This window comes from Spea bombifrons, chromosome 2, assembly GCF_027358695.1.
Source record: "Spea bombifrons isolate aSpeBom1 chromosome 2, aSpeBom1.2.pri, whole genome shotgun sequence".
Classification (NCBI taxonomy): domain Eukaryota; kingdom Metazoa; phylum Chordata; class Amphibia; order Anura; family Pelobatidae; genus Spea; species Spea bombifrons.
This window is the reverse complement of record NC_071088.1, coordinates 112,806,130-112,819,044: the sequence shown is the minus strand read 5'-3', so window position 1 is coordinate 112,819,044 and position 12,915 is coordinate 112,806,130. Positions and strand designations below refer to the sequence as shown.

Genomic DNA, 12,915 nt, shown 5'->3' with positions numbered 1-12,915 from the left:
AATACTGATCTAGATACTGTGATGGGATGCCCTGTACCCCGACTGGGTACACCCGTCAGCTTCCTCCCGGAACCGCAAGGGTTAACTGCTTCCAGCACTAGACGATACTACGAGGAAGGGATCGTAGCCCGCCGAGAGGTAGCCAAACGCGGTGCTATAATTGTCCAGAAAAGGACGATGAGTGATATAGCAGGTCCCTGAAGCATTAGACGAGACTAATGTTCAGGTGAACAACAACAGTTTATTAAGAAACACACATCCTTATATACACCACTCTAACCACCAAGCTCAGCTATGTCCGTATAACCCCAAATCATTGTTTTCGGAGTGATCCCGAGGAAGTGGCGGCGATCCCGAGGGAACCCATGGATTGCTCGGGGGCCTTAGAATATTCTGTCCAAAACAGTTCAATAACCGTGCCGGCTGAACCCCGCTCTACTGGAAGTCACAGAAACTGGGGTTACATAGGAGGATTATGGCCAGGACCCGGTCAGGCAAAAGGACATGTGATACACGGGTGATACAAAACGGGAAAACAAGAACCACATAACAACAATAATTTAAACAAACGGATCTTGGCAACCCAGGGTTGTGACAGATACTCTATCCATGAATCCCCAACATCAGTATCTGGATCAAATCTATTTATGTGTCCAAAGTTATTTAAATACCGTATTGGCTCGGATATAGGCCGCCCCCGTATATAGGCCGCACCCTAAAAGTTTGGTGCTTTTTTAAAGAAAAAGTTTTTTTCTTTAAAAAAGCACCAAAAAAAAAACAAAAAAAAACATTCTGCCACTCTGTCTCCCCCCCCCGAGATATGCAGCCACTGTCCTCCCCCCCCCGAGATATGCTGCCACTGCCCCCCCGAGATATGCTGCCACTGCCCCCCCCGAGATATGCTGCCACTGTCCCCCCCCGAGATATGCTGCCACTGCCCCCCCGAGATATGCTGCCACTGTCCCCCCCCTGAGATATGCTGCCACTGCCCCCCCCGAGATATGCTGCCACTGTCCTCCTCCCCCCGATATGCTGCCACTGTCCTCCTCCTCCTCCCCCCCCCCGAGATATGCCACTCTGCCCCCCCCCCCCCGACTTACCGGAGCAGACTCCCGGGTGTCTTGCGGGGCCGGCGGGGGGCATCTACGCAATACGCGTATACAACCGGAAGTTGTATACGCGTATTGCGTAGATGTCCCCCGCCGGCGCCCCGCAAGACACCCGGGAGTCTGCTCCGGTAAGTCTTGGGGGCAGAGGTAAAACGCATCGTGTGGACGGTCACCGGCTGCGGCGATGCAGGTAAACAACCCGGAGGCTGTTTACCCGCATCGCCGCAGCCGGTGACCATCCAGACGATGCGCTTAGACAACCTCCCGTGCCGGCACCCCCTCCCCCCCGTGGAAAGTGCTGGCAGGGGAGGCTGTCTGAGGACATCCGAGAGTAGGATGCAGGTCCCCTGCACCGCTGCGGGGGATCTGTATCCTAACCCCGCTGCCAGCCCGGCGCCCGGGACTACATGTCCCGGGCGTCGGGCACTAGACCCCGAATATAGGCCGCACCCCCACTTTAAAGACTTAAAGTGGGGGAAAAAAGTGCGGCCTATATTCGAGCCAATACGGTATATATATTAGTAGTTTTTTTTTTGTTATATTCTGCGATGTGTCAGTAACAGTCAATTTCATTTCCAATGATTCCTGTAAGACAGTGCAGTCTTTGCACTGTCTTACAGCAGTAAACACAGCAGTTTAGCATTAATAATGCACAATGTTTCAAACCTGGCACACTTGCAGGCTGAGGATTGTTATTCATACTTGTTGAGTCCCATCCTTGTCATATATCTAAGGTACCTCATTTTGTCATCCAACAGGTTTATTTCCAGTGATAGTTAGTTTTCAATTACTCTTATCAGTATGAGAGAAGGGGGGGGTCCTTTTAAAGATGACATCACTGCAGCTTCATCACAGCTTCTGCAGCAGCATTACTTACAGATATGCTGCAGCTCATCCTCCACACTCTTTGGGATTCCTGGCAAACACCACAAACAAGCTGTTTGGTGGCAGAGTACACATGTCCATGTAGCATGGAAAGAAAGGAAAGGGATGGCAATTAAGCAACAAAGAAGTAGACTGAGCACCCCTGTGACCTTACCCCCTCCCACTTTACCTGTCTGGGAGAGAGGATCTGGCTCTGCACCTGATTAAGTAATATATATACCTGTTGACTGCTGACTCATCTCTACATTATTCCAAAACTCACAACCAGCAATTTATGACAGCAGCGGAGCAACTCTTGTGCCCCTTAGCTGATCTGGCCCTGGATGTGGAGAGGGTATGTAAGGTGAGGAAAAGATGATGAAGAGGAAGTGTGTAGGAAAGGAAAATGCAGTCAATTTGAACAGATGGTAGGAGAAATGAAGTGAGAAGAGCAAGGGTGAGATACGGGAAGGTAAAGAGATTATATGTGAGTTTAAAAGAAGAGGGATAAAGGCAAGCAGAGGAGGGAGAAATAAAGAGGGGAAGAAGAGAGAGAAAGAAGAGAAGGGGAGAGAGAGCATGCAAAACAGATAAAATATTTTAAGAGTGATCTAGGGGTTGAGAAAGAGAGGGAGAAACACAGGAGGAAAGCTTTTTGGTCAAGAGATTTTAATGGCAGCACATAAGCTAGGGAATTCAAAAAGTAAATCCCTAGGAACTTTCACTGCAAGAGAGTTTAGCTGGCATAATGTATAACTTTATTAGCGATGTGACTCTCATTAATTTAAATATGATTTAAACTGAGACATCCAAGCTATTATTGGAGCAGAATCCCAATACAGCTGTGCCTTCATATACATTGTTCTGTGTTTCAGTGAGACTGTCCCATCATGTGGCTCACCCTGCTGATGGCAGTGTTGGCTCTGATCTACTGGTGCAGGTGGCATAGGCAGAGCCAAACACTAGAGAATATTCCAGGTAAATATGTATTGATCACTGGATGTGACTCTGGATTTGGAAACCTGCTCGCAAAGCAGCTGGATCAGCGTGGGATGCGGGTACTGGCAGCTTGTTTGACAGAGAAAGCAGCTGCCAATCTAAAAAAAGCAACCTCCAGCAGACTGCAGACAGTAATCCTGGATGTTACTGATAGTCAAAGTGTGAGCGCTGCTGCAAAATGGGTTTCAAGTAGAGTTGGAGATGAAGGTAAGTAAACTTTGCATAGTGGTACAGAATCCACTGGTACTATATAAATTAAACGTAAAAGTAATAAATAAACATATTTTCTTAGTAAAAAGGATGTAGATGCATGGAGTAATATAAAGTAAAATAAAGTAGGTTTCATGCCAATCAACCTACAGCGCATAGCTTTCTTCAAAAGACCTATCCTGCATGTACAATTTTTAGACTCTGTTGCATTTGAAGAAGTTAATTCCGGGGGCCAATAATAGACAACATTGCTAGGAAGGGGAAAAAAATCCTTCCTTATGATAGGGTGAAGACAGTTCTTTGAATAACTTTTTTTCTTTCTAAACTTGCATAATAATGGCAATGAGAATTTTTTTTGGTGACAGAATCTATAAAATAGCAGGCTAAAGAAGATTCTGAGATAAAATAGAATATCAATTCTCATGTAGCTTCCTGGAAAAAAAAAAAGATTGAATTAGGAAACAGAAATGGTAATTCTTAAGTAAACCACTAAGGTTGGGGCGAGTTCCTATGAAATCCAAAGTAATATTCCTATTTGCCTCACATTTTAGGCTCTGCTCAAACATTGGTATTTTCTTTTTAACCATGGTCCTGTTTCTTATTCTTATCCATGTGAAGAGCAAAGGTTGAAAAGAGACACATTAGATAATTTGTATATAAACATCACCAGTGATTCCTCTGGGCATCCTGGGTTTCATTCCATCTGCTTTTTTCTTGTGTGAATTATTAACTTTACCACCAATATAGTTTTTTTTAAATATTATGTGTGTATTACTAACTTTTCCACCAATATAGCTTTTTTCTAGTACTATGTGGCAGCAAGGCTTGCATGTTTCCAATAGTACAATTGTGATCAGCATTATTAAAAGCATCTGCTATTTTAACTTGTTAATGACCTTTACATATACTATTAAGTCCTTTAGGACATAATAGTACATTCTGAGGGAAATTCCCCTATTGATATGGGAGATCACGTTGTCTAATAACACCTTGGACTCTCCCTGGCTCTAAATTGACATTTTCAGAACAGTATGACCACCGGTACATTTGTAAGTATTCAAAACATTGGTGTCTGCCAGTCCCAAAATTAGATCATTTTGATTATTTTCTGGCCTTAAGGTGCTAGGGCTGGCTCTGTATAAGGTAGGTACTCAGGTAGCAAGGTGAAGCCCGTTATGCAGGGATGGACACCATTGCTAAGAATGGTCCACACCGAAAGGGACCAAACTTAGAAACAGAACCTTCCGAGGGTAACAGTAAGCACAAGCGAGCAGAATTCAGGAGACAAGCCAAGCCAGGGTTCAGGGAGCCAGAGGTCAGTAGAATTGGTGTCCAAAGCCAAAAGGTCAGGGAGCCAAATGGTAGTAACAAAGGCACTTAAAGCAGGAGGGACACAGACAGGGAAACCTGTCTGTCAGCACAATACAACTGAACACTCAGCAGTTGTAAAATTGGAAGCTTCATAGGGCACTGACCATCCCCTTCTGAATGATCAGAGGGCAGAATAATGACCATAGTGAGGCAGCAGAGTCGAGGATGCGATCCACCTCATAAATATTCATGAACTGCGGGCTTCAGGATTTCTGCACGGATTTCAGGATTTCTGCACATTAAGAAAGTAATGCGGTTCTAAGTTGCATACGAAGTATTGTGAGCCCCTTTGGATTGGGAGAAGAGGAAGTTGACTGCCAGGTAGGAGCCTTACATTCTGCATCACCAGTCTGGCCCTGGTATATGCTGTAGAGACCCCACAGAGCCATGATTCTTAATCAATGTGTGGTCAGCTACCGTGAGATTAAAAAAATATGTTTTCCCCCTCTTCAAAAACAAAATAAAAAATAAATTAAATTAAATCTAGAGCTATGTTGACAACAGTTATGTGATCATAACCTCATCGGTAGTTACAAGAGATATCCTTAACGGATCTGCAGTTTTAGAAAAAAGATAACCTTAAAATTAGGGGTGAAGTGAAAAGTGTAAACAAAAAGCGTAGTGTACAATGCCTAATTATATCTATGGGCAGCTAATCCTGTTCCCAATTACAAATAAAATAAATTCAACAGGTTTCAAAAAAAAAGCCTTTCTACGCAATACCTTTTCCACAGTCTTAAGGTTGAAGGCCAACTGGCTTCTCTTTGCTCTACAGCAGACACCAAATGCTTTCAAAAGCTGTGTTTGTGTTTATATGTAAAGTATACACACATGTTCTGTTTACATGTTTGACTATTAAATACCAAATGTGTGCTTTTGTCTTCATTAAAAATGTACTTTTTTGTTCTGCTTATATACTCTTTGGTGTATTGCAGGGCTGTGGGGTCTAGTGAATAATGCTGGATTTGGATATGCATTTGGCCCCAATGAATGGCAAAGAAGGGAAGATTTTGCAAAGGTGCTGAATGTAAATTTTCTTGGTTTGGTTGATGTGACACTTAATGTGCTGCCTCTCGTCAGAAAAGCTCAAGGACGCATTGTTAATGTTTCAAGCTGTGGTGGGAGATTGCCTGCAGTCGGAGGTGGCTACTGCCCCTCAAAATATGGTGTTGAAGCATTTTCAGACAGTTTACGGTAAGCATCATAACACAACTGCAAAGGGTTTGTGTTGACCTATCCATACAAGGCACAGAACATCAATTTACGATTTTTAGAATTTAGTCCCCAAACAAGCAGGAAAAATATTTCTATATGTCATTCTAGAACTAGTCTTTGCACCCCCATACAGCGTGTGTGTGCCCCAAACAGCTTGTCCGTGCCTTTCTTGCCCCTAAACAGCTTTCCTGTACAATCTTTGTACCAAATAGCTTGCCTGTGCAATCTATGCCCCAAACTTGTCAGTGCTCCCAACCAGTTTGTCTGTGCCATCTGTGCCCCCAGTTTACCTTACCATCTTTGTCCTGAACCAGCATGTCTGTGCCATCTCTGCCCCCAAACAGCGTGTCTGTGCCCCTAAACAGCTTGCCTGTACCATCTTTGCACCAAATAGCTTGTTTGTGCCATCATTGCCCCAAACAACCTGTTAGTGCCCCCAACCAGCTTGACTCTGCTATCTGTGCCCCTAAACAACTTGTCTGTGGGATTGTTGTCCCGAAACAGTATGCCTGTGCTATCTTTGTCCCAAAACATCTTATCTATTCCATTTTGCCCCCAAACAGCTTGCCTGTATCGTTTGTGCCCCCAAATAGCTTGCCTGTGCCATCTTTGTCCCCAAACATCTGCCTGTGCTGCTTTTGGACAAGGCATTTTCAGAGCTGTATTAGAATTTGGCTGCATCTGCATGTCTTCGATGTTCTTAATTGTTCTACAAATAAGAACACTTTAGTCTATTGTTTTCCACATTTTAATTGTCCAATACTGATCAAAAAAAAATTATTTACAGAAGAGAAATGCAGGATTTTGGTGTCAAAGTTTCCATCATAGAGCCTGGTGTTTTCAAAACCCCAATGAATAACACTGAGCCACATATAAATAACCTCAAGCGTTTGTGGGAAAATGCCCCTGCTGAGATTAAGGAAGCATATGGAGAGCAGTTTTACCAACAAAGTAAGGTCTTTTATATTGTTTTGACCTGTGAAAATGTCAGCATTACAGGTAGAATTATATATATATATATATATATATATATATATATATATATATATATACAGTCATGTGAAAAAGAAAATACACCCTCTGTATGGTTTTACATATCAGGACATAATAACAGTCATCTGTTCTTTAGCAGGTCTAAAAATTAGGTAAATGCAACCTCAGATGGACAACAACACATATTACACCTTGTCATATTACACCTTGTTTATGAAACAAAAATAAAGTCAAAATGGAGAAGCCATGTGTGAAAAACTAAGTACACTTTATGATTCAATAGCTTATAGAACCTCCTTTAGCAGCAATAACTTGAAGTAATGATGTTTTGTATGAATTAATCAATCTCTCACATTGTTGTGGAGGAATTTTGGCCCATTCTTCTTTACAATGTTGCCTTTGTTCATTGATGTTTGCGGGCATTTGGTTATGCACAGCTCTCCTAAGGTCCTGTCACAGCATTTCAATTGGGTTGCGGTCTGGACTTTGACTGGACCATTGCAACACCTTGATTCTTTTCTTTTTCAGCCATTCTGTTGTAGATTTGCTGGTGTGCTTGGGATCATTGTCCCGTTGCATGACCTAATTTTGGCAGAGCTTTAACTGTCGCACAGATGGCCTCAAACCTGCGTAACAAGGATAAAACTTTATAAAGATGGAAAAGGATATAAAAAGGTATCCAAAGCCTTGAACATGCCAGTCAATACTGTTCAATTACTTATTAAGAAGTGGAAAATCCAGGGATCTCTTGATACCAAGGCAAGGTTAGGTAGACCAAGAATGATTTCAGCCACAACTGCCAGAATAATTGTTTGGGATACAAAGAAAAACCCACAGGTAACCTCGGGAGAAATATAGGCTGCTCTGGAAAAAAAATAAAGTGGTTGTTTCAAGGAGCACAAAACGACGATACTTGAACAAAAATGAGCTGCATGAACGAGTTACCAGAAAGAAGCCTATACTGCCTCAATGCCACAAAAAGCCATAACCTTGACTTGCCTCTGGCACAGCTTCTGGCACATTGTAATATGGAGTGAAGAGAGACCAAAATAGAACTTTATGGTCACAAACATAAGTGCTATGTTTGGAGAGTAGTCAACAAGGCCTATAGCAAAAAGAATGCTATCCCCACTGTGAAGCATGGTGGTGACTCATTGATGTTTTGGGGGTATGTGAGCTATAAAGGCACATGGAATCTTGTAAAATTGATGGCAAGATGAATGCAGCGTGCTATCAGAAAATATATATATATATATGTGTGTGTGTACAGTATATATACCGTATTTGCTCGATTATAAGACAAGGTTTTTTCCAGAGCAAATGCTCTGAAAAATACCCCTCGTCCTATAATCGGGGTCGTCTTATAATCAGACCTCAAATAGGTCTGACTATGAGACTAAGATCCAGATCCCCCGCAGCGATGCAGGGGACCTGGATCCTCCTGTGTTATGCCCCCCCCAATTTACCTGTGCTTCTGAGTCCCCGGTGCTTAGTCCGGGCAGCGTGTAGAGCTCTACGCGATTCACGTAGACAACTTCTGCTCAAGCGGAAGTTGTCTACGCGAATTGCGTAGAGCAGTACACGCTGCCCGGACTAAGCACCGGAGACTCAGAAGCACCAGTAAGTTTGAAGGAGGGAGGGGAGGGAGTGTTAAATGGGGGGCATAAGGCATTTCTGAAGGCAGAGTGCTCTGTGAAATGCCTTTTAACCCCCTTAATGCCACTTTGCCTCCAGAAATGCCTTTTAACCCTCTATACACCACTCTGCCTCCTGAAATGCCTTATACCTCCCTATATGCCACTCTGCCCCATAATATGCCTTTTAACCCCCTAAATGCCAGAGTGGCATATAGGGGTATAAGGCAATTCTGGAGGAAGAGTGGCACATAGGGGGTCAAAAGGCATATCATGGGGCACAGTGGCATTTAGAGGGTTAAAAGGCATATCATGGGGCACAGTGGCATATAGTGGGTATAAGGCATTTCTGGGGCAGAGTGGCAAGCCTGGGGGCAGATGGGCATAACTGGGGGGGCAGGTTGAAAAAAAAGGAAATAAAAACAAAATATTTTTCTCAATCATAGCTTTTATTAACAAACAATTGTTCACATACTTTACATGAATTAACATTTACTGGTAAAACTTTTTTTCCTATAGGGTCGTCTTATATTCAGGCTTCTTCTTTTTTTCATAAATTAATATTCAGATTTTGGGGGGTCGTCTTATAATCAGGGTTGTCTTATAATCGAGCAAATACGGTACATATAACCAGGGAGTCTAGCAGGTCCAGCATGAGTTACATTTTTCCCTCCTCAAAATAGACAGACCTGATGACAGATTTAATGCAAATGTGCAGTAGATCTGTTTGTGCAAATGTTGGGGTTACATATTTTTCTATTCTTGTACTGCATGCTTGTCAAGGAGCAACTATAATTCAGTGATGACATAACCATGTCCAGGATCTTCTTTTCTCTTGTGCACTATACTCATGCTGTGTGTCTTTTCTATAAATATTCTCCAATTGTATTTTCGACTGCTGCTGAGCATCCTGCATCCTGGCATCTCAGATTGCCTCTGTGAATGAAGTTCTGGCATCCTGCATCCCGGAAAATTCTGACTGTCACTGGATTCCAAGAAACAAAAACTGTCTGCGCTTCTAATAAAGTTGGCAACAAATATATAAACATAATATAGATGAGAGGTTTTGGTTATATGAATTGGCCAAAGCATAATTAAGCTCACCCGCCACGTCAAGGCACACTCTCAATAGGGTGAGAACCTACTCTCACCTCCTACATAGTGGGCACACCAAGCAGTTTATACTGCTACCAAAACCTTATTAATGTGTTGGGGGAGGTGCAATTAAACCTCCTCCCTATTGACCCCTGGACAGCAAGCTGCAACCAGACTGATGAGGAGCCAACAACCTCAAATATGTGCAAACAGGGAAAAGAAAAAATGTCGGTGCGCTAAGCTAGTCACAGGCTCAAATAATACAAATGTGTAATACGAGGCCTACCAAACAGGTGTAAGCATGCTGCAAGAAACAGTGTATTGGCTGTACAATGTATACAAGAAACAAAAACTGTCTGCGCAGACAGGTTTTGTTTCTTGTATAAATTGTACAGCCAATACACTGTTTCTTGCAGCATGCTTACACCTGTTTGGTAGGCCTCGTATTACACATTTGTATTATTTGAGCCTGTGACTAGCTTAGCGCACCGACATTTTTTCTTTTCACTGGATTCCACCCTGCCAGCCTGAACCATGTGATAATTATACCTACCTTCATCCCTACCAGCAGTCACTAGTGGCCACCCTTCCCTCTCAGTAGCACCCCTGCTACAAATTTTCTGATCAGGTGAGCCACATTACCTGGGTGTAGCACTGCCGTACCTGCTTAGGGCACCTTCTAAGGGCACCTTCAGTGTGGGCATTTGCATTGCAGTGTAAGCAGCTTACTGCTGTGGCTCTGTATCCTGGTCCAATATTTATTCAAGCAACTTCCTACTCATCTTCTGTTTTTGACCCGGCTTGTTTGTGACCATTCTCCTGGATAACTGATTTGGCTTGTCAACTTTGTCCTTCTGTTATCACGTTTGATTGCCTGAGAGCTTCCAGCCGTGTGCCCTGCCTGAGGACTTCCTGCCGTGTGCCCTGCCTGAGGGCTTCCTGTCATGTGCACTGCCTGAGGGTCTCCAGTCCCCCTGCCAGTCCAGCTACAGATCCAAGTCTGAGGTACCTGTTCCCTAGCCGAGTCTGAGGTGTCATCCAGCCATGTGTGTGTGTGTTTTCTCTTAGCCTGTCTGTACCTTCCTGTCTGGTCTCATGGGGTACAGACAGAGCCCCAGGTATCCCCTGCAACTACGCTCCTACTTGACCTGCTTACCTGAGTCCTGACACTCTGTCACCCTACATCACGGCATCTTATATTGCCTCTGTGGATGTGGAGTTGTGATGTACCTCATCCTGGCACTTCTGAGTGCCTCTGGGCATGAGGTTTTGACATGCCACATCCTGGCACTTCTGCCAGCTGCTGGGAATCCCTGTACCTCCATTGGCTGCTGAGGATGCAGCTCTGGCGTCCTGCATTCCGGCATCTCAGACTGCCTCTTTGGGATGGTGTTCTAGCATCTGAGCTGACTTTTGTGCTCCTCTATTATTAACTCTGCCAAAGTGGATAGGGCTCTGCTGCTTCGTATCCTGGCTTGTCCAAAAGCTGTGTTGCTTCTCTCGTCCAACATATCAGTACCTTCACCCTTTATCCTCAGCATTCCTCAATAACAATACCCACAATCTGGAGGGCTTTCATTCCTGTGGTGTAACTGTTGAGGTGGTTAAGGACTTCTTGGCAAAAGATGATTCATAGTTGACCTGGAAATGCTGGGCAACCATGCTCACTCTGTTGATGTCCCATGTGGTGGTTTGGAATGTCTATGAGGAATATCGGATCCCACATTAGATACCTCAAGAAAAGGATTAACATTATTGACACATAACATACTACAGGATTATGAAGGGCTGAGCTGGCCCTGTATAATGCATTGGGCAAGAAGACTTACATTATATTTGTATAAGACTATACATTATACAGGGCCAGCCAAGCTCTTTTTTTTTTTTTCCAGCCAAGCTCTTTTTAGCAGCAGAAGATCACTGGGATTGGCCCTTCATAATGTATAGTGAAGTAAAGGAACTGAAACCAGAACTATAACTCCCTTTAGTAAATAGGCCCCATTATCAAGCACTAACCCAAGCAAGAACACCAAAGCTGGTTTGTGCAAATGTGTCTCCCACGATCAGCTCATAAGCTTCTCCCAATATAATTAGAGATGCAACATTGTGGAATATTATGGTACTACTATAAAAAAAATAAGAATAACTACTTGGTTATTGCTTTTGTGCCACCATCTGCAAGTCAATGATCTTGTTCTGGCTGTTTTGGAAAAAAGATACTAATAATACTTTCTTTTTTACTTTTTTTTTATATGTACAAAGGTTACAGGCATTTGGAGTGTTTCTTAAACTGTTCCAGTTCCAAGTTAAGTGAAGTCACATACTGCATGGAACATGCCTTGACTGCTGTTTACCCATGGACACGATACTCTCCTGGTTGGGATTGCAAACTGTACTACCTCCCTCTTTCTTACCTTCCAACTCCCATAACTGACTATGTGTTAAGTCGTTCTGCTCCAAAACCAGCTCAGGGAGAAAAACAGACTTAATTCTTCTGGTTGCTTTGCTAATTATTTCATTTTAACTACTGTCAATAGATATTAAAGAGGAATGCTGATTAATTAATTAAGGTGTTCATGTCTTAAATCTCACTTTCTAGCATTGCATAGCTGGATGTTCAACCTGTTCACATAAAATGTTCTATACCATTTTATAAATAATGGTTCTTAAGGGGGAGAGACAAAAAGTGCTCAAAAGTGCATCAAATGGCACTAAATAAGCTTCTTGACCACTGCTGCACATTTAAGCTCAAAAGGTTGTAAGAATAACCATAATTTGAACAAAGCTGTGTTGATACAGGATAGTGAGGTAGAGACTAATAACATCACACTTCTATTCTAGCTTGATGGGCTAAGTTAAAGTGTACACTGATCAGCCATAACATTATGATCACCAGCCTAATATTGTGTAGATACCCCCTGACTTGTTGAGGCATGGACTCCACTAGACCTCTCAAGGTGTGCTGTGGCATCTGGCACCAAGAGGTTAGCAGCAGGTCCTTTAAGTCCTGTAAGTTGTGAGGTGGGACATCAAGGAATGCATCCTGGTGCTATGTGAACAGGTAGCTAGGAACTTTAGGTAAGCGCTAGCTACCTGTTCGCTAGGTAACTGGCCATCCACATGATGTAAAAGAAAACATGATTCATCAGATGAGGCCACCTTTGTCCATTGCGGCAGTAGACAGGGGTCAGCATGAGCACCCTGACTGGTCTGCAGCTACGCAACCCCATATGCAACAAACTGTGATGCACTGTTCTATCAGAACCAGCATTATTTTTTTCCAGCGACAGTAGCTTGTCTTCGCTCCCCATGTGCATCAATTAGCCTTGGCAGTCCATCACCCTGTCGCCGGTCCACTGCTTTTCCTTTCTCTGACCACTTTTGATACTTTGGTACTGACCACTGCAGACCGGGAACACCCCACA

At 43.3% G+C, this 12,915-nt stretch overlaps 1 protein-coding gene across 1 annotated transcript; it reads left to right on the top strand.

Moving 5' to 3' along the window:
- The first annotated feature begins 2,863 nt into the window (after positions 1-2,863).
- On the top strand, positions 2,864-11,979 carry LOC128473806 (retinol dehydrogenase 7-like). The gene is made up of 5 exons (XM_053456036.1): positions 2,864-3,179; positions 5,489-5,747; positions 6,556-6,719; positions 7,045-7,078; positions 11,790-11,979. Exons 1-5 carry the CDS (start codon positions 2,864-2,866, stop codon positions 11,977-11,979), a joined length of 963 nt encoding a protein of 320 aa, XP_053312011.1.
- Positions 11,980-12,915: the final 936 nt, after the last annotated feature.